General features: G+C 40.7%; 1 protein-coding gene across 1 annotated transcript; it reads right to left on the reverse strand.

Annotated features, from left to right (window-relative positions):
• Window positions 1-814: 814 nt before the first annotated feature.
• LOC135446347 (elongin-A-like) lies at window positions 815-17,639 on the reverse strand. The gene is made up of 11 exons (XM_064710122.1): window positions 17,453-17,639; window positions 10,968-11,024; window positions 9,188-9,300; window positions 7,454-8,153; window positions 5,946-6,045; window positions 4,977-5,150; window positions 4,339-4,436; window positions 3,421-3,601; window positions 2,987-3,110; window positions 1,149-1,267; window positions 815-1,037 (listed from the first exon to the last, which is right to left on the reverse strand). Exons 1-11 carry the CDS (start codon window positions 17,615-17,617, stop codon window positions 979-981), a joined length of 1,890 nt encoding a protein of 629 aa, XP_064566192.1. The 5' UTR covers window positions 17,618-17,639; the 3' UTR covers window positions 815-978.
• Between the last annotated feature and the right edge of the window lie 3,590 nt (window positions 17,640-21,229).

Below are 21,229 nucleotides of genomic sequence, written 5' to 3' on the forward strand. Positions count from 1 at the left end.
ACTTGCAACTACTGAGTGCATTTGATAGAGCTCCTCCATTTCTAAGGCATGCCTTCAAGGCAAAGTCAGGCTTACAATTCAGGCAAATGAACTGGTTTAGAAAAAGAAACTACAAAGAAATCTCATTTCTAAAACAAAACCCATTCATAGACCAATCCCAAATTGCAGCAGTCCCTAACTCTTGAAAGGACAGCCATGCATGACCAAATAGCTTCCTTACTTTAAGACAACTGGCTGTGAGGTTTTGAGCTAGGCCTCTTCATGACAGACTCAGAGTAGCAGATCAGGGTATTCCACGTTTTCTTTCATCTCCACACTTACATACAATCATAGAATCACAGAATTGTTTGGGCTCAATGTCTAACTGTTAATCCAGCACTCTAATCCTCAAATGCCACATCAACACGTCTTTTAAAAATCTCTAGGAATGACAACACAGCCACGTCCCTGGGCAGCCTGTTCCAATGATGACAACCCTTTCAGTGAAATTTTTCCTAATATTCAATCTAAACCTTCACTTGTGCAATTTGAGGCCATTTTCTCTTGTCCTGTAACTTGGGAGGAGAGATCAACCCGTGTACAACCTCCTTTCAGGTACCCATAGAGAACAATAAGGTCTTCCCTTCAGCCTGCTTTTCTCCACACTAAATCACCCCCTTCCCTCAGCCATTCTTACAAAACTTGTGCCCCAGACCCTTCACCAGCTTAAACTCATAAATACATCACCTATAAGGGTTCACATAAACTGATTTGTCATTAGTGTGTACTGACCTTATTCCAAATCAAGTAAGAATGCAGCAGTATGAAAGGACTCTGGGGTTTCAGTATTTATTGCTTATTATTCACTCATGCAATTTTTCAGAACTATTTTAACTAAAGCAAATTGAACAGTGCTTACATGGACATTACTTTCATTCACTGTAGCATAATATACATACAGTCACATCAAATAAGCTTCAAATACACAGCCTCATTTTATCATTGTCCAACTCTACTCCTCAGTGCTTTCAATGCTTTCTTCATGATTGGTGCTATTTCTTCAATAACAACAAAACAAAGAGACCAGTTAGTATTACAGCTATGAGCAACTTAAAATTAGGCAGAAGGTTAAAACAATTAAATTGATCATCTTAGGAAATGCTACTTACTTTTGGGAGGCTTCTTTCCATCTTGAATCATGACACCTGAGCTAGAACTTCTACTAGTGCCAGCACATATCAGATTTGATAATGTGTTATTTCTGTCTCTCATTTCTGGAATCTCTGTTCTTTTAAAACAAGCAAGTTAAGAAAAAAGTTAGTGTTTAATATCAAACTACTATTTGCTCTGGCTCATTTTGAAAAAAAAAATCAAAACCAACAGCTTGATTTGGTACATTTAAGAGACTTTATACATTTCAAAGTCATAGGTTAATTCAGGTTAGAAGGGATTACAGACGACCATCTTTTCCATTTTAATTGTTGAACAAATATTACATTTATAAGATTTCATGTCTCCTATTAGTCTTTAAAGTCAAATAATCAGAGTCTGTGACAAATCAAAATGGCCAGCAATACCACTGTGATTCATAATGCCCTGTGCTCTAGTTTGCACAAAATAAACCTTGTGTTTATTTTCCTCTTTGAACACAGCTGAACTGCTAACTGACTCATTGACAGAAAATGAGGGCAAATGTTTAAAAACAACTTTTGTATCTGACTAGCAAAAGGCACAGTAACTAACTAAACATCATGTTGGAATCCTCAATCAGCTAGACAAGGACTGAGGCAGATCCATACACAGAGCTGGTGCCTCCTGCTAAAGACCATTAACCCAACACAGCATTTCAGTGTCAGCACAATGTCACCCAGAATGTCCAGCCCTGTGCTCCTCAGAGCCAGTCACTGAGCATTCTGCCAGCACTCAGCACCACTGCACCCTGAGTGAGAACAGCAGCCTGCTAAGGAGCTGCATGTCTGCACACAAATCCTTAGCAGGATTGTTTAGCTCCTGCAAGACCAGCTTCTCAAGTGAGAATTTCAGCTATACAAATTCTGCAGCTTAAAAAACCAACAGGTCAAAGCAGTGAAGTTTAACTCATTGTTTAACTCACTGTGCCTAAACAAACCCTTTGGTTCTCCAGAAGGCAAACCAATGACTTTCTTAGAACTTCTTTCATGTCTGAGAAAAAAATCATGCAAGGCTTGGTCTACATCATTCATCTACTGGTCCAGAGATTACTGGAGCACAAAGGACATATGTACTTGTATGCTATTGTACTTGAAACACAAACTGGAAAGGCAGGTCTGTCACAATACAGAATCAACCTCCCACAGAGCAGCTGAAAGCAAAAGTAAATCTCAAAGTGCCTTAAGCTACTGCCTTGGTGAAGGACTATCTTTTCAATGGAAATAGCAACAATATGGAAAGAACCTTCCAAATCTCACCAGCTGAAGGCACAGTTATGAAAATTTATCTGGTATAAAAGCTGAGTTTAAGAAAATTCTTACATCCAGGCTGCTCTTCCTAACCCATACTTACAACCACCTTGAGCAGCAAGTTTGTTTGACTCAGCTTCTGAAATTCACAGGGGAAAAAAAGTATTAAAGTTCCTGAGGTTCATTCTGGTCAGCTGTATCACACCAAGCAGCTGATTGGGATTTTATCAAAGCAGGAGAACACGTGAGGCTACTAGGCAGGTTAATACACCCAAAACATCAACAATGGAATTGCCCTAGGATGCCAAGCAGCTTTAGTGCAATCTGGAGAAAAGAAACAGCATCCACTTACACTCCAGCTGGGACAGTGACTTCACTGGCACTTGTGAGAAATGTGCAATGACAATGCACACATGGCCGAGGAGTACACAAGACTTAAAGTTTGTTTCTAGCTACTAGACACTTTAAAAAGGAAAGTAAATAGAGTTATGCAGAACTTGAAAATTATTTTACAAGTATAATTTTGAACTGAAAGACACAAACTCAAAAGCATAGTACATAGCACTTACTTGCACTTCCCTGTGGGATGAAGCTGGATGACAGGTCCTGCTGCCCCATGGATTTCATGCTGTCGGCAAATGTTCCTGGCTGGTTTTGCTGCCCCAATCACATAAGCCATTTTTACTTGCCTGCCTAATATAAAAGCAAGGAGCAGAGGATACATGACTTTTCACATCCTTAATGTCCAAAACTCTTTGCATTGCAGCTAAGAATCCTTAGTCCAACCAGTAAGGTAAGATTTGTCTAATGCATAATATTTGCAGGATACACCAATGTATTGTATTAATGCATCTGTTTATTTTTAAGCAAATTTCATTTTAAGTGTAACAGTGTTTGCTCTTGATGATTTCTCCTGGAAGTACAGCATTAGTACTCACTGCAAAGAAATCACTAAACCAAACATATTGTCAAGGGGTTTTGTAAAGCTAATCAGAGATTTTACCTTTTGGTTTCTCAGACTGAGCTGAAAGAATATTTTTTGTAAGGATCTTCAGTTTTTCTTCTCTCTGATTAAACAGTCTCCAGTACATTTCACGCCAAGACTCATATTCCAGAAGGCTCTCATTTTTAAAGTCTCTTTGGCAGTGTTTCTTCCACAAGTGGTCAGTCTCTTCTATAAACATCTAATTTAAAGCACAGACATCTTAAATCAGAGATTTAAAAATAACATTTTCAAGAGTACCTATTCTCTGAGCCTGCAGACACAACCCAAACCTTTGGTGGAAGAAGGTGCAGAGCAAATCCCACCACGTGTGCTGACCCAGGTACCCACACCGTGGCAATACCATGCAGGGACACTGACTGCAGCCTGGAAATGACACAGCTTCAAGCAGCAGAGCTGGAGTCTGTGAGCACAGTTACAGGCCAGACTTGTGTCTGCAGCACAGGCCCAGGCCACTCCAGCTCTCAACTTGAGGCACACAGAGGAAAGGCTAACTTGCCCTACAAAGGACTGCACACTCAGAATATCAATGTCCAAGTGCATCATGGAGCTCAGGTCCTGACAGTGCAGATAAATCTACCACATACATGCAATCTCACAGCAGCTACTTCCTGACTGATATGTGTTGCAGGCTTAATGTTTTGTAACTTGAATACAGTTGTTTCTGACTTTCCCAGGTATTTCATTGGTAAATACTATGGTCATCTTTTTTCTTTCTTACTATCAGAAACTCTTGTATACACACTGTCTTTCACTTAGTCATCAGTAGTAATTCTCCTGCATGTTTGAAACTTCAGAAAGGGGGACTTAATAATGACAGCTGAATTCAAATAAATTAGTATGCAAGATAGAAAACCAGTGCAGCCCATGAAGTTAGGGAACTCTGTGGTTTACCAAATTTAACAAGGCAGAATTTACCAGATTACATTTCTCTACTCGAAACAACTGCTCTGGTGTGCAACGTGTTAGCACAGGCTCAAGAATTTCAAAGGGCACACCTCCTGCTTCTTGTAGCACTACAAAAGAGGACAGTACTTTCAGTATCTCACTTATTTTACTCAGTGGGTAACACCACTCAGCTAAAAAAAAAATACAAGTTAATTTTAGCAAGCACTAACACAACATCCTATGCCAGGCTTTGAAAATATTTATAAGTCAGCAGTTCCATACTGACTAGCAGTTATACTTGAGGAAGGATAAAGTATCTTTGAATAGTAATTGCCCCATCTTTACTGATATACATAATTTCTTCCTCTGCCAATGCAATGAAGAATGTCTTGGTCACAACAAACATGGGGATGGAAGGGCAGAATTTTTAGTTTATCATTTATAAGACATTATTTTAAGTAAACTTGGACCTTTAAAATTTGTAAGCTTGCAAAACAAAGCTACATTTTAGCACAGTCATCAATCCATTTCTGCAAGTGCTTTTCATCCTGCTCCAAGTCACCATTTGTAGGGAGGGACAATACATTTTAGTAGGCCAGTAGTTGGCATGGAGAAATAATCTCATACCCTTAGAGTCACAAGTGCTACAAATCCCCTGAAGTACTCACACTCAATATTGTTGTGAAGCACACGGACACACTGCTCGTACAGTGTAAGCATCTTGGAAAGGCAGACTGCCTTGGAGCCAGAGTAAACTTGCATTTTGGAGTTCAGTCTCTGCCCTGTGAATTGAACTATCTCACTGACTTGTTGGGGTGCTTCTACAGCAGGTACTGTGAATGCTGCAAGCAAAACATCAGGCAGGTTTCACCAGGCTTTAAACATTCAGCTCTGAGATAAACATAAATGACTTTTACTTACATATACAAATTATTTTCTTAATACAAAGTTACTGCATGACAGCATGGGACCCTTGCATGTATTGTAAATTGCAGAAGTCCATTCACCATCATCTTAACTCCAAGATGTACACTGCAAGTGAGCTGCACCAACTCAAACCAGCCCTGCATTATTTATATCCAGTCTACATGAACTGTATTCACATCTCAATTGCTCTGTTACCCATCCACAGAACTTCACTAATCATTCTGAGTTATCTCAGAGAAGCCAGAAGCTTCAATAGCAGTAGCAATGTTTCAAGACCCCAGTTGTTAGAAGTCACATGAGATGCTAGGGGAAGCACTGGCACTTCATGTCACCTACCTATAATGATACTAATGGTTCCTATGCCAAAGCTGGACCTAGTGCCTCATATTTGTTTGACCTAAGATCATTTCTGCTACGGCTTTGCCTGCTCTAAGTATAGACATGAGTAAAGATAAACGGAGCCTGTAGAAGAGCCACTTGGTTTATGCCTTGTCTAAGTCTGTTGTAACTTTCCTCAGTAAGCCATTAGAAGGAAGGCCTTGTAACTCCCTTCAGCTTCAACAGAGTTTCTACAGATGAGGAAGTGAGGCCCTTCTTTGCCACGGACTGATGAGCTAATACAGTTTATTGGAAAAGGGGATAAAACATTTCTATGCAGAGCTATAAACATCTGCACTATTTCCCATTTATCGGCCTTGTGTATTACTCACCTGTAAAGTCTGCAGCATATGGGGGAGATGATTCTGAGATGCCTGGCAGAGTTTTAGGTAGTGGAGTATTAAGAAGCTCTTGGAGGGATGCCACTTTGGCCTGTGCACAATTAAGGAAAGATTGCTTCAATATTACAAATTTGGGGTTAACCAGGCTTAAAACAAGCTACATAAACCCCCAAACATTTATGCAAATCCCAAGATTAACTAGGATAACTAGAATTCTTGCTTTTCTACACTAACATTTATTCACAGGATTACTTTGCAGTATATCCTTTCATACTCCACTAACCAAGACTATACCACAGAAGGAACTTATTGGGACATCTGCAATTAGCACACAGAAAGATTAAAGAACAGAGTAGGTATGCAGAGCTAACGAGCTTTCAGATAAATCTCTACTGAGGCATGCAGCAAATAAGGCAAAACTGCAAGATGAAAAAGGCATAATTCTAAACGACAAGAAACAGCTTTACACCTAGTCCTATCAAGTCTCCTAGACCACACTCAGTAAGCCATTCAGCCTAAAACATTCACAGCTAACTCCCTAAAAAGGGACCTAAAGATGCAGCAGCATGTTAAGTATGGGTCCCTACAAATGGATCAGCATCCCTACAAATGCATCAACATCTAAATTGCATCTCGGGTGTCCTCCAATTGCAAGTCAGGCACTTACAGCCCAAAATTTACATTCCCTGCACTTCATTTAAGTATCTATAGTAACTTTTCACAACTGCTTGAATATCTGAGGTTTTTCCTCAAACAGTTTATGTTAGAGTACCATACATAAGCCTCTACATTAATACTTCCCCATCTGGGACAGAAGATCCCACATTCAGATTGCAGATCTTCCATAATAAAAAAAGCCTAAAGCTTTCACATCGCAGTGAAGATATAAATCTGAAGATAACCCTAATTTTCAGTGCACAAAAGGTCTCCATTTAAAAGGTATAATTAAAACATTTTTTTGCATACACATTTCCGCAGAGGAGTTACTTAAGCTTGTTGCATTTCAAGACACTAGGACAGCTCAGAGTATTATATGTATGATATAGTGTTATATGCAATAATGCATTTAAAGAATGTTCAGTTCCACTGCAAACATTAACATTCACTATTAAAGAACCATAGCATCTGACAAAAGGACTGTTCTATACAAAAAGATCTGTAGCAGCCACAAACCAGGATGGTCAAGAAAGAATAAGGTGGACATCTTTCCAAAGGTAACTCACTTTGCACTTTGCAAGTCAAATGCAGATTAGTTGGTAAGGATCAAACACCATAGTAATATTGGAAACAATGCTAAAAATACAAGTAATTAAATTTAAAACTGTATCTCTTTTCTACCCATTATTGTCATTATTGGCAATTGCAATGCAGCTGATACATCAGGGTCATGCAACCTGTTCCTTAAAAAAAACACAGATAAATTTCAGTGAAATTAAAAGTCTAAAGCACTTGTTTGTCTGCCGTTTATCTGCTTTTATCTCAACCCTGTAGTGATTTACCTTTTTACTTGGAGTTTCTGATTGATCACTCTCACATTTTTTTACATTTTCAACTCCCTCTTTTGCCTGAGAAAGTTTTGAAGTTTTTTGTAGTAATGAGCTGTTCTCTTTACTGCACTTTTTTGGCCGTGCACCTGTAGAACAAGCTTTTCTCTTTCTTTTGTTGGTAACCTCATCGTAAGTAAGATAAGATTCAAAAGACATAGTAGGGGGTTCAAATTCCTCATCACTAGATGATTTGGCTTGGTCTTTCATGACATGATTTTGTTTTGGTTTCTTCACACGTTTAGGATTTCTCTGTTTGGAAGCATCCTTACTAGGATTTTCTTTCAGGCACAATAAGCCTTCATTGGCTGCAGAGGAAGGCTGCTTTTTTGAAATTTTCTTTCTCTCTGTGGAGGTGCTCCCTTTGAACTCACTTTCTTTAGCCTGAGAATTGGTACCCTGGGAAGCATGCTTAGAACCACTGCTGTTACATACTTTATCATCACATTCTTTTGGAGACTCAGAATTTGTACTTTGATGGGTCTTTTCATTACAAATATGCTCCTTATTCAGCTTTGAACTAATGGGAGCACTGCTGGAACTTGTAAAGGCTGGGACAGATGTTTCAGGCTTCTCTGAAGGCTTAATCTCCTGGGAAACAGAAGATTTCATCTCACGTTTTTCTTTTTCATTATTTTTTCTTCCCCTGTGATCACTGCAACAATAAAAAATTACATTCCATTCTGTAGCTGATGCTAAATTCTTAAACAATCTGGTTTTCCAATATTAGTAAAACTGAAAGCATAAAATCACACCATGTATCATAGTTTCCCAAAGCTCAGAACTTAGTTCTGCACTGTGTTCTTATTCTTCCATTATCAGTACAGAATCACAGAGCTCCTGGGCCCAGCACTGCTAAATATTGAAACAAGAATTGATAGCAAAACAAGTGGGGAGTAGGGACATAAACCTGGCAGTACTATCTGCTTATAACATGCTGGATACCACTTTTCACAAAGCTTCCCTGCGTGCTTTATAACAAAGACATGGTGCTTGAAATAACTAGGAGTCAGAAAAATTTACAACATGTTCTGTAGGTGAAATAGATTAACAGGTCAGCCTTTATGACTTGCTTATCACAGATTCTAGTATTTTACTTCTCTGTCATTTGAACATTTTCAGATTTAAAACACACTTTTTAGTCAAACTATTCCCTTGGCTTTCTCAGCTCAGCTGTTTGGAACTCTCTAAAGCAGAGCAGACCTGGCCATGGCAGTGGTGGCTGTTTCAGTCTCAGAAGAAACTGCATCTCTTCACTGTGCCTCCTCCAGTGTTGGAAGGCCCTCTCAGTCCACAAGAACATTACAAGAAAAACCTCTATACAACCACATCACTAGAGAGCTGCCTCATTTAACCACCACCTCTGGGAAGAAAGAGCAAGTTTCCCAACTTCCTCAAGTGCAGAGCAGTGCCCATCATGGTTTAGTCTGTTTGCACCAGCTGGGACCTAAGAACTTGTGCCAGTCACAAAAACCAGCTGAAGTCAGAGTACCAACTGGCTAGTTGACCAATAATGGTTTGATTGTTTTCCTCATATTTTACAGCTGCATTCTCTCAATTCACATTTCAATTCAACACCACCACATTCAACATACATGTGTCATTCCAAACACCTTCCTAAGTTTCCAATCTGTATTTTCAAATTACACTACGATATAATTAAATTCAAATAAAAAAGTTCACACCTACCTTTTACTTTCTGGAGAAATAAGCTTTTTCCACTGTTTTAACAGACTTTTAGCTACATTCCCAGCAGTGGCATGTTCCCTAAAACTTTTAACTGTTTTGTCCATGCCAGTTTCCTGTTGAAGATAGTGCAAGAAAGATGGGGAGAATAAATCACAACTCTCCTCCCAAATAAAACCTCCTCTGCAACTGCTACAAACAGTATTAGCCTCGTATTCAGAACAGTCCTATGGCAGCCAGAGAATAAATGCCCTCTTTATACTGCAAACAGAAATGAAGGAAGTAGTTATTTATAACCAAATATGGGGAACAAAATGAATGTTTAATTCATAAAACTGAGATAAGTAATTTTCCTCCTTTAAATGTACATATTTCAGGAATTTCACTTCTCTCAAAGGCTTAAGCCCACAACATGCATCAATTCAAATTTCCTTTAGGCTTATGAAGTACATTTGAGCATATTAGAAAGCATATATGTTGGGCATGGGGTAATATAAAATACATCTCAACCAGCAGTACAGGGTTGAGGGGTCAGAGCAGCAGAGTTCTTTTCACAGTACCATTGTGTCTTCAAGTCTCATTCGAGTGTGTTTTGTTTAAGCAAAAATATCTTGCAGACTTCGAGCATTTGTAGAATCACAGGTGATTTTAACAATGTATTATCAATAAATATCTGATTCACAAGCCCTCACTTTTAAGATGAGGCAAAATATGGAATTGAGTAGGTTCACTGCAACCTGTGAATGCTCTTGCTAACAGCTATACTCCTGCCAAGCCTGAGCTATACACGTTACTCCCACATAAACAGCTCCGCCTCCAGAAAGGGCTTCTTTAAATTCACTTCAAGTATATTTAGCTTGTATATAATTTGAGCAACCTGATTTGGTAAGTCAGTCATTGCAAACAGATGGAAGAATCCTGGTGGGACTACTTCATAAAGCTATTTATGTTCTTCAAATGCATTAAAATATGTGGAGCCCTCTGCTGTAAGACATCACTTTCCTCTATTTGACTTGAAGGCTTCCATCAAAGTCTGTCCCATTACAAAGCATGCAAAAATTCTGGGAACATGAATCATCTGCAGAAACCCTTTGTCATTTTAAAGCACTAATTGCAATGTGACATTATGCATTTTTATTGGAAAACAAAATAAATATTGCTTCATTTCAGTAGAAGTCTGCCTGTGCCTAGGCAGACAAATGCCTTTACCTGAATAGACCATTCAAATATCTTGGCAACTATATTTTTCCTCTTACTCTTCAAAGAATTCAACTGTAACAAAACCAACATTTTTCTTCTTTTCAAAACACAGACACATTGCTTATAATAGCTAGAAGCTTCACCGACCAGTGTGAGAATATCTAATATAGAATTTGACAGGATGCAGCTTGGATGAGGATAGAATCATTACTGGGGATTCCTCCTCCTTAAATGCAAGAAACTACCTTTGAGCTGCTAATGAAAGATGGGAGAGTTAGACAACTGACTTAAAGAATGGTTCACCTGTATTTGCTTTAAGCATTGATTAAAGGCAGTTTTACACTGAAAAGAAGCCATCCTGATTAGCAAAGTGTCCTCTATGTGCTCAGTTCTATCACTGTTGACATAATACTGCATTAATCAAACTGGATGACCAGCTTTTGGGAAATTAATCTAACCAAACAGGATATAAATTTAAAATTGTAAAATGAAACATGTTCACTACTTCTACAAATGCACATTCTTGGCATTTACATAGTAATTCACTATAGAAGAGTGTAATGTATTATTACTGATCACTTACCAGTAAAATATCCAGTGATAAATCCAAACCTTGTAATACCTTAAGTGTTTTTATAATCTGGAAGGAAACATCAGATTTATTGTTTTAAACAAATACTTGGAAATCTTACTCTGTTCTTCTCATCCTCATTCACATATTTAACCCAAAAATACACAACAGTGTTAAAAGGAACATTCCGTAACTCCTGGAAAACATAAGCACTCCTTTACTGCACATCAAGCAGTGTTTGCAGTCAGTGCTGTGAACCAGTACAGTCCTGCCAACCCCTCAATTTCAGTAACAACAGAAAATCCAGTAAGTAGTTTGAAATTACTGCTACAGAGATTACAGTAAATATCAGTAACACAGTAGTAGAGGCTAGACATATTTGCCTACTCATGCTGTGGCAGTGGCCCTCGTTTGCCACAGAGCCAGTGCAAAAGCTGCATTGTGCAAAGCCACCAAGCAAAAACCAGCAAGCCTCTCAGTCAGCAGCACTACTCCATCAATCCAGGCCAAGAAAGGACAACAGAGCTGGTGCAAGCCCAGACTGCACAAAAGAAGGTGTTGAAAATATAACTGCAATTTGAATTTTAACAAAACAAGCTCGAGCTAGAACAACTGTTTTCTTTTCCACTGTCAAAGCTTACACCTGTTAGCAAACTCAACACTTCCATAAAAGCAGGAAAGTTTTTTCACGTACAAAATGCTCATCTTTCTATGAGAAGTGTTTTAATAACAAAGAAGTCACATTTATGAGCCGAGTATAAATTTTGACAGCAGTATAACCCAATTTATTTGGCAATGGGTAGCATACAGCACCCCAGAGCCTTGCAGCTAACCATACACAGCAAATTTGTCTTATCTTTCTGTCATTGTTTAAGAATGGCATTCCCCAATTTAGTGTGGACACTAAAACACTGCCAACCACACACGTGGAGCTATGCTACAGAGATGACAGAATTAATGCACAACTGAAATAGCAGCATTTCAGAGGGCTTTCACAAAGCCTGAAATACTAGTCAAGTGTTTCAGATCATTGACACTTCTCAGTGTAACAGCAGGAACACAAAACACACTACCCAGAAATCTTCTGGCAACAAAAGCAGCTATATTAATTTAAATAACCAATGAACTGTCATTTATTCTATTAGATACTGTTTCTGAAAAGGCATTGCAGGAGGTGGAAGAGGTACTAAAAATGAATAGCAAGCTCAAAGAAACAATTTGCAAGTTGCACTCCAGAGATATATTGCTCTACTGCTGCTCTAAGTCTCATTGCTCCCACAATGCATTTGAGTAGTGGAATCCCACACTTGACACTGATCTTCATTGTGTTCAGTGGGATCTAACTACATGCCTGGCATGCAGCTCTTCTGTAAATCTTCCACCCTGAAACAGTGCTTCTGGGTCTAAACAAGCACAGCAGAAATGCTTCACAGCCTGGCAAATTGTGAGACAAGGTAAAACATACAGCTAGGACCAGAGGCAACAAATAAAATCTCTCCCAAAAAGTTCAGCTGGCTACAAAATGGCAGGACACCTAAAAACAAATTAAATAAAATAATTAATTTTAAAAAAAGCTTCCTCACCAAGATTTCAGAACCAGCACAAAAGCCATATGAAGTTCTGCTTATCTTAAAATAAGGCAATCCCCAAGAAAAATTGTAATTGCTCACAAGGTTGACATAGTTTTTAATGCTTGAGATGATCAGTGTCAAGTTAGTTCACTTTTATTTAATTAAAAAAATTTATATCCTCATTGATTAAATTTATTTTGCAATGAAAAAGGAAGTAACCCACTGCTGACATGTTAGATTGGGATATTTAACATGTCTAGAAAATCAAGCAATGCAAACCACTGGGAATAAATCCCATTTACTTTGCCAGAGACAAACCTATTTGTGGAAGAATACTAAGGGATGTTTTCATCAAAATACAGAGAATAAGGGTTTTGAATAGTTTCTCTTGATGGATTTTGGACTAAGTTAACTCATAAAGCCAAGTTTATTTCAGAAGAAAAAATTCAGGAAGCAGGCAATTACTATTCATACAACTTCAAACCAACAGGCTAAATTACAAAAGTACCTAGATGACAAGCATGTTCAAAAGCAGTCAACACATTTTAATGAAAAACAAAACTTTCAAAGTCTTCTAAACTACAGACCACATTGCTCATTTTGGTTACTTGAAATGTGTATCACATTTGGAAAACTAAGACAAAAAACACTGTTTCATTTAAAAAAAAACAGAAAAAGTGGATCAGACACACTGCTAAGGTTTTTAGAAGTGATACCAACCACTCAGGCTGCAGGGCAATCAGCAGCTCTGCACGTGCAGGACTAGTACAAGACTCTGTTCTGTACCTGGACAAAGTAAATGGCTGCATCCAGCCTGCCAGTAGGAATCACACATCTCCAAGTTCTTGGGATGTAGAACCAAACTTACTTACAGAAACAATCAGAAAATAAGCAAATGTAATTTGTGGCAAGCATCTGTAGCAGCAGGGAAACTTTGTGTTTATCCTATTTGCTAGAGATCTGTCATTTCTCTACCAAAGACAAAGCACAAATACAAAGCTCCAGTATTATATATTGGGCTTTGGACAAAGGTATACTGTGATCCACAAGATACAGAAAAGTCTGTCACCAAAACCAGAGCTTGCTTGAAACACCAACTTTGTTGTCCTAATACCTATATATAGTATGCCATTATAATTATTGCATAAAATAAGGCAAAATGATGAAGTCTGTTCTGAGCAGGCCCTCAAAAACAAAATAAAGACTGACTATCAAGGGATCTTTCTCTAACCATTTCTTTCACCACAGCATTTGTGGCCTATCTGGCCCTTATCTCACTGGACTGGATCTAGCAATTTCTTCAGGGAAGACCTTCCATATACACACAATACATATGTAACCCTCCACTGGTTTTCAGACTGTTTTACCTCACATATCACTATCAGCTATATCCTCATGGAAAAACTATCTACTTTAAAAGAGATTGTAAACTTCATAGAAAAATTTTGAAGAAAATTTATCTTCATATACAATTCCTAAACTAGTCTACATAATTCCTAAATACTGATTTATAAAGAACAATCAAAACCCTATAGAACAGGGTTTTTTCCCATAAAATACATTCCAAGAAAAACCAAGACCTAGGTCTTCATGCAATATAAACAGGCAAAGCCTTATGGACAAACTGAGAGCTGGCACCCACATCGTGGTGTGAGACAAAAGCAAAGATGACAGGAGGAACAAAAGCAAGCAAAGATGCAGGGAAGAAGGGAAAGCAGGCTGGAATTTGGAAAGCAGAGATCAATGGTAATAAGCAATGGGAAAGAAGCATGTAAGCAAACAGAATTTTCCAGAGCCAAAACTGAAAGCAGAGTGGTACCAACAGCTGCCAGGTGCACTGGGTTTGGTCTTTCCCACTACACCAGTGTTGCTCCATCATCCTTCATCCAAGTGCTGTAGTCTCCTCTTATTTTCCCCTCTGAGACTGGAACCTCAGGAAGGATGGGATTCACTAACCATCTGTCCTGACTGATAACATTTCTCGATAGTAACTCCTCTTTTCTCTCTCTCTTCACTCAATAGCTGCATTTCCCTTGCACAGAGATCCACATGATTCTTTAGCTTATTCTCTTCTGTAACAACTCATTTGAAAGAATACCAGGACTTTGAGGAAAACACCTTAGAAAAACCCAACTCTGTCCCAAGCAGATAATCCCTATGCCCTCAGCTAACCAAAAAAAATCCTGAACAAATACCCTCTCAAAACAAATAAAACAAGCACAGCTGTTCACCTAAAATAATTGCTTAGTTTTTGGTTTAGCTACTAAATCTAATGATCTATTAACTAAAGGAGCTTTCTTCCAATCATCTTACACAATACAGAAATAAATGTAAATAGTAATCACACACTTTACCTTGGCTCTTTAGTTTCATTAAGTTATGCTAGCCAGAGCTACAGCCATTCTCTGGCTATCTTATAATCTTTCCTGGCTATTTTATAATCTTTCCAGCTAGGCCAGTGTTGTTTTTAAAAACAGTCCTCAGAACAGGACATAATATTCCTGTAATTGTCCCTCTAATGCTATATAGCAATAATAACATAACCCTGCTAAGCTACCCAAAGATAGCATTTACCCCATAAGCCACTGCACTCTACTGCAATTTCATGCTCAACTGGTAATACATCAGAGCTCCAAATCATTTTCTGAGTCAATGCTTTCCAAAATACAGTCTCCTATGCTGAATGACCTATATTCATAGCTCCTAGCTGTGACTTTCCACTGAGCCATGGTAAAACATGTGTTGCTCAAATGAATGTAGCCTACCACACGATCAAATTTGGTTTCTAGAAGGGACTCACTTCATTTCATACAAATGACTTCAGTCTGGGTAGCATTTCCCTACAATGTTTGTTGTCTTCTAAATTAAGTAAGTTTCAGCAGCATCACGTCACAAAGAGATGCATAATCACTCTCCTACCCCCCAAAAACCACCACAAACCCACAACCCAACATTGTTTCCTTTTGAGGTCTGGCACTTATTTTTGGCGAGTGCAGCTGAAATCAGTTTCATGTATTGTATCAGGCCCATGCCACTGCTGCTCTAATCAGCACCATACAGAAGCAAGTCAGATGCCTTGAAGCTTGCCTACACTAATTCACAACAATTAGTGTCAGCCAAATAAAATTTGAGACAGATTTGGCAGAATGTATCTACATAACATCTCATGAAGTGGTATGGATCACGGCACCACCCTTCAATTCTACATCAGGTACAATCTTAACCTCATGCATCATTCCTGTATGATCAATGTCAATGAAGACCATCTCACTGACCTTTAATGCTAGCACAGTACTTTTTTCTCCATACTTTCCCTAGAACCATAAGCATCATTCAATAACTGGTTTTTCCTTTGTCAATTCTCCCAAAACTCAGTGGGTACCTATCAAACCTCACACATCAGGAAGCTTTTGAAATAGGCAATTGATGTTCTTTGTGGTTATCAAAAACTTTTAAGCAATATTAAAAAATCCAAAGCTAAATATTCTCAGTATGGAACAGAAGTATTTGACAACAACAACACTAGCCTACATACACATCTGTGATATTGATTTGCAATCCTTTTCACAAATTTCTAGAACTCACCTTTTTGTCTTTAAAGATACTAACCACATAATTTCTCTTGTTAGATTCAACTTCTGTTAGGAGCACCTTTCATGACTGCCAATTTACAGCTATCGGTTTCTCACTTTCCCTGCCACTCCTCAGGCTGTTACCCATAAATACTTCTGTTTCACTAGACAGTTTTACCAGGGACAGAAGTGCTGCAGCACCACCATTAGCTCCATTTTATGCAGCGCCTGTGAAGCTATGCCATATAAAAACATTGTATCTCCTCCCTCAATGAATCCAAATTAGACAGAGTTGTTCTGATTTTTCCCTTTAGAATGCTTTGAAACTTACTGGTTTGGGATTACTTAAAAACTTATTACTTCTAGAATTATTTTCTTTTCCTTTGCTACCTCTTGTTCAAATAGTGTATCAAAACTAATCCCAAGTACAAATTCAGACACTGTAATAACTAATCGTTTCTGTAGCATAGGAAGAAATCTTAGGCTCATTGAACTGCAAATTAAAACTTCTAAGAAGCACCTACACAGATATTTGCATTCTAGACAGATATTGTCTACATCACAATTTAAGAATATAAGCCATTATTGGCTATGAAAACCAGTATTTCTTCTATATGTATACACACATACTTTAAAAACACGCTGTAGACATGATTAATAGCTAAGATTCTCATCAACTACCAAATACAATGCCATTTTTACTGCTGCCCTCTGCCTCCAACCACGAACTCCGATCAAGTTTTAATGCCTTTGAAGCCCATAAAGATAAAAGCATCCTGTATTTTCAAAGCGAATGTGACCCTCCAAAAATTGAATTAAAAAAAAAAAAAAGCAGAAACCACATCACTATTTCGAATACACCATCCTCAGTCAAATATAATTTATTATTTCACAAAACGTTGAGGCCAATTTGGCACACGCTACTTTGCTCCCATTTCCTTGGGAGTGCCGGCTGCTGCTCAGAGAGAGCGGGGCGTGCCTTGGTGTCCCCTCTGCCCCACAGCCTGGGGGTGTCCTCCCTTCCTCACAGCCGAGGGGGTGTCCCCTCTGCACCTTGGTCCCCTCTGCCCCTCCAAAGCCCGCTGCAGCCTCTGCACCGGCTCTGATCGCGCTCCCCACTCATCTCTGCCTGCCTCAGGCGTCCCTTAGCTGCTCCTCACAGCTACTGAGCACCCCGACACCCTACAGCGCTTGTTTCACAAGAACAGCTTAGTCCTCCTTGGACCAGGAATAACAACAAGGCAGGGCGTGACAGGCCCCGCTCCTCTTTGCTGTGTGCCGCTAAAACCAAGCAGAAGCATCTATTTCTCACAACAGCCCAGCAGCTGCCACGCTCGGCCGCCAGACCGGGTACCTCGGCGGGCTGCCGCGCACGGCGCAGCCTCTCCTGCAGCCCCAGCAGCCTCCGCACAGCGCTCCGCCCCTTCTCCGCCATGGCAGCACCGCCACCGCCGCTCCGCCCTTTCTCCGCCACGGCACCGGCATCGGCACCGCCGCCGCTCCGCCCTTTCTCCGCCATGGCACCGCCGCCACTCCGCCCCTTCCCCGCCTTGGCACCGCCGCCGGGGCTCCTCTATTGCCGCCTGGCGTTCTTGTAGCCGCGCCCGCTCCGCCATTGGCCGTTCATCCCGGCCGGGCTGCTTGTTGGCTGCCCAGCTACCAGCAACAACAGCGCGGACTGTGTGCTTTCCTCTGCCCCGCTGGGCTCCATTTGACCGCACAGTGCGGTACTGAGGCAGCGGTACTGAGCTGGCACAGCGTAGCTGGGGCGAGCCCCTGCAGAGGGGTCAGGGAGCGGCCTGCCCAGGGAACGCCTCGGCGCGGGCCCTGTGCTGCGTGCGGCAGGTGGCACACGGACAGTGTCACTTGCTGGTACTTGTCCTGTTACCTGCAGCAACCCCGAGGCATCCCTGGTGACTGTGGCAGCGAGGCTGCCCTGTGGAACGGTGCCGTGTGTTGGGGTGCCGAGGCCGAGCCGTGAAGCCCGGAGGCAGCCCGCTGCACTCCTGACTCGGGCTGAAGGGGACACCCTTTTTTTTAGGTCCTTTTAGGTTCTTGTTTGGTTGGTTGTTGTTGTTGTTGTTTGGGGTTTTTTTAGGGCCTGAGCCCTTCTGGGACCTGCAACTTTCAGCGGGGATCTCCCATGGATTACCTAAAAAGCTTGTGACAAGGAATCAGTCTTTGCGCTGTGTGAACTGCGCATCTGAAGTGAGGTCTCTGCCATGGAGCTTGCTGGGGCTGAGCATGTGCTTGTGAGACTCCCAAGATGAATGAGTCCTTCCTAAAAATGTGTGTTTGCAGAATTCCCTGTGAAGTTACTATAGATGTAATCAGAGCAGGTGCACAGACCCCCTTTCACCTTTAAAGTGGTGTTTGAGGGAAGTGTTAAAAAAAATTGCATCCAGTCTTAACTACAACAGAATTTTAAGTAGGCAAAAGTTGATATTTGCACGTTAGGATTGCTGCTCTTGCAAAATAGATCTTATTACAGCTTGCCACACTTTATAGCAAATTCATCAGTAGAGAAACCAAAATAGCTGATAGGGCAATACAGTAGGTAGAGCACTCTGGTTGGAAATTTAAAAAATAAATCCAGGTCCCTGATGCAGACTGTTTCTCCAGCTACCATACTCATGTTTTTATTTTACAGAAATAATTAACTCATTTTCACAGAATGTAGAGACTTCATCAGCCCTACCTTAAAATAGGCCATTCACAACTAGTCACTCTTCAGTTTTCTGGCCCAAGTAATATAACATTATTTGTTCAGAGTGGCGTTTATGCCGAAGAAATCTTCAGAAAAATTCAGCCCACACCAGCATTATGATTAAAATCCTTATTGAGTAGGGAAGTTGAGGGTCAGATTGTCATATGAATTGTGTGATTGAAGCTGGAATTCCCCTGTCTTGTTTGAAAGCCTAATTATCAAACTACTGGATTTCCTGGGATGAGGAGGATGTTCTTGCTGCCCAGTTATTCTGCAAAATAATGATTTCAGGACAGTGAAGACAATATTTAAAATCTCAATAGAACACAAAAAATATTTTTAGCCCAGACCTAACTGAAGCATTTTTGGTATTGCTTGTCATAACTGTCAAGAGGAAAGAATTCCAAGTTTACTCAGTCCTTCAAAACTGCAGCCAATGCTGGTTATTACAAGGATTTGTTTGTTTGGCATTGATGCATGACTCCTCTTAGGAAGAAGTGCGCTTGACATACACATATTGCTCCAAAAATTGCTCTGACACTCCATGCTCAAGGGATGTGTTGTACCATCAGCTCTGCTGAAGGCTTGCACACTCTCTTCTGACCTTTAAGGACCTCCCTATGCCCTACTTCCAGTGCTTAGTGAGTTTCCAAGGAAAGATTGAAACCAGAAAGAGAAATAGGCTTTGTTTGAGCTCAGAGGAAGAGCCTGGTAGAATTTCAGGGGATGGATCAATGAGGCTTGACTGGCCAAACTAGGCAAGGAGGTGAGAGGAAATGATCAAGTACAGGGGGAGGTCTGAGTGGCCCACTGGGGCTGGGTGCCTTGCTGAACACAGTAACTCAGAGCCACCTCTGTGAAATCAAGCCCTGTGCATTTGTTCCTAACAATGTTGTTTTTACATTAATTCAGCAGCTTAAAAACCCCACATTTCTTTTCCATCTCTTTTTTTTTTAAAGACTGCAGTTCCCGCTGAAATTCAGTATGCTTTCACAGTTACATCCTGTCTGTGTAAGCAATTTCATCCTTCCTAAAAGGCATTACTGGTGTGATTACCCAATACATTCAGATTAGTGCATTTGAAAATCCACCTGCAGCCCATGGGGATCCACAGGGAATGCAGAGATCCACCCACAGCCCATGAGGATCCACAGGGAATGCAGAGATCCACCCTCAGCCCGTGGGGATCCACAGGGAATGCAGAGATCCACTCTCAGCCCGTGGGGGAGGTGCCCATGCTGGATCAGGTGGATGCCTGGAGGAGGCTGTGATCCAGTGGGAGGCCCAAATGGAGAGGGAGAGACCTTGATTCCAGGCTGGAGCAGCCTGTCCTTGGAGGACTGCACCCCAGGGAAGAGTGACCCACGTCACAGCAGTTTTGGGAGGACTGCTTGCCTGTGGGGGAGACTCACATTGCAGCAGTTTTGGGAGGACTGCTGCTCATGGGAAGAGAACCATGCCAGAAAAGTTCATGGAGAACTGTCTCCCATGGGAGGGACTCCATGGCCTCACAGGGGAAGGACTTCTCTCCCTGAGCAGCAGAAGAAAACCTCGGGTGATGAACTGACCAAAGTCCCATGCCCTGTCTTCCTGCACTGTCAGTGGGAAGGAGGAAGGGGCTGGGGCAGGAGCAATGTTTTAAGGGCTTATTTTACTTCTCATTATCCTTCTCTGATTTTTTTAGTAATTCACTTTGCAACTTAAGTTGAGCCTGGTTTGCCCTTGAAATATTTCTCCCAGTCCTTATCTCACTCATGAAACCTTTGTTATTTTTGTCTCCTCCGCCCAGCTGTAGCAGGGGAGGGTGAGTGAGCGACTCCTGTGGGTGCCTGGCATTTGGCCAGTGTCAAACCACAACAACGTAGGAGATGGAGACTCCCTTTTTACAGGAAATCACAAGGAAAAGGTGAAGGGGGGTGACTACAAATTACTCCTGAGGAGATTATGATTTGACACAAGAGGAAAAATGTTCACAATGAGAATATAATCTCCCCAGGGAACTAAGTGGTGGATTCCCCAAGCTTGGACACTTGTAAGATTTGTAAGAGGGTGCTGGGCCGTGTGGTCAAGACAATAATTTTGCCAAGAAAGTTGGAACCAGGTGATCCTTGGTATTCTTTCCAACCTGGTATTCCATGATTCTATGAAAATGAGGCTTTGTCCTTAGTTTTTTGTAGCTGTGGCCCTATTTTTCAAAAGGAAAGCTGGTTACCTTGTTGCTGTTGAGAGGGCTGAGCCTTATGTCCCTCTTGTCCACTCTCATTTTGCACATTTGACTGACTCTAATTTCCTATTCTGTTTTTTCATTCTTTCCTTGTGATGTAGCTCCACCCATACAGTGATGCCCTTTTGTTCAAAATGACAAGTGTTACTTTGCAGCAGATGTTGTAAAAGCCCATCTGAGCCTGAAGGTAGCCAAATAAA

The sequence above is a fragment of the Zonotrichia leucophrys genome, chromosome 3 (genome assembly GCF_028769735.1).
Source record: "Zonotrichia leucophrys gambelii isolate GWCS_2022_RI chromosome 3, RI_Zleu_2.0, whole genome shotgun sequence".
Classification (NCBI taxonomy): Eukaryota; Metazoa; Chordata; class Aves; order Passeriformes; family Passerellidae; genus Zonotrichia; species Zonotrichia leucophrys.

Bases quoted from the DNA above. Each gene is read 5' to 3' on its own strand.
- LOC135446347 (XM_064710122.1), bottom strand. From the start codon at position 17,617: ATGGCGGAGAAAGGGCGGAGCGGCGGCGGTGCCGATGCCGGTGCCGTG. The intron at 9,301-10,967 runs GTAAGTGATCAG...TATCTTCAACAG, and splicing joins TATCACTGGATATTTTACTG to GAAACTGGCATGGACAAAAC. The intron at 1,038-1,148 runs GTAAGTAGCATT...TTGTTATTGAAG, and splicing joins TGGAAAGAAGCCTCCCAAAA to AAATAGCACCAATCATGAAG.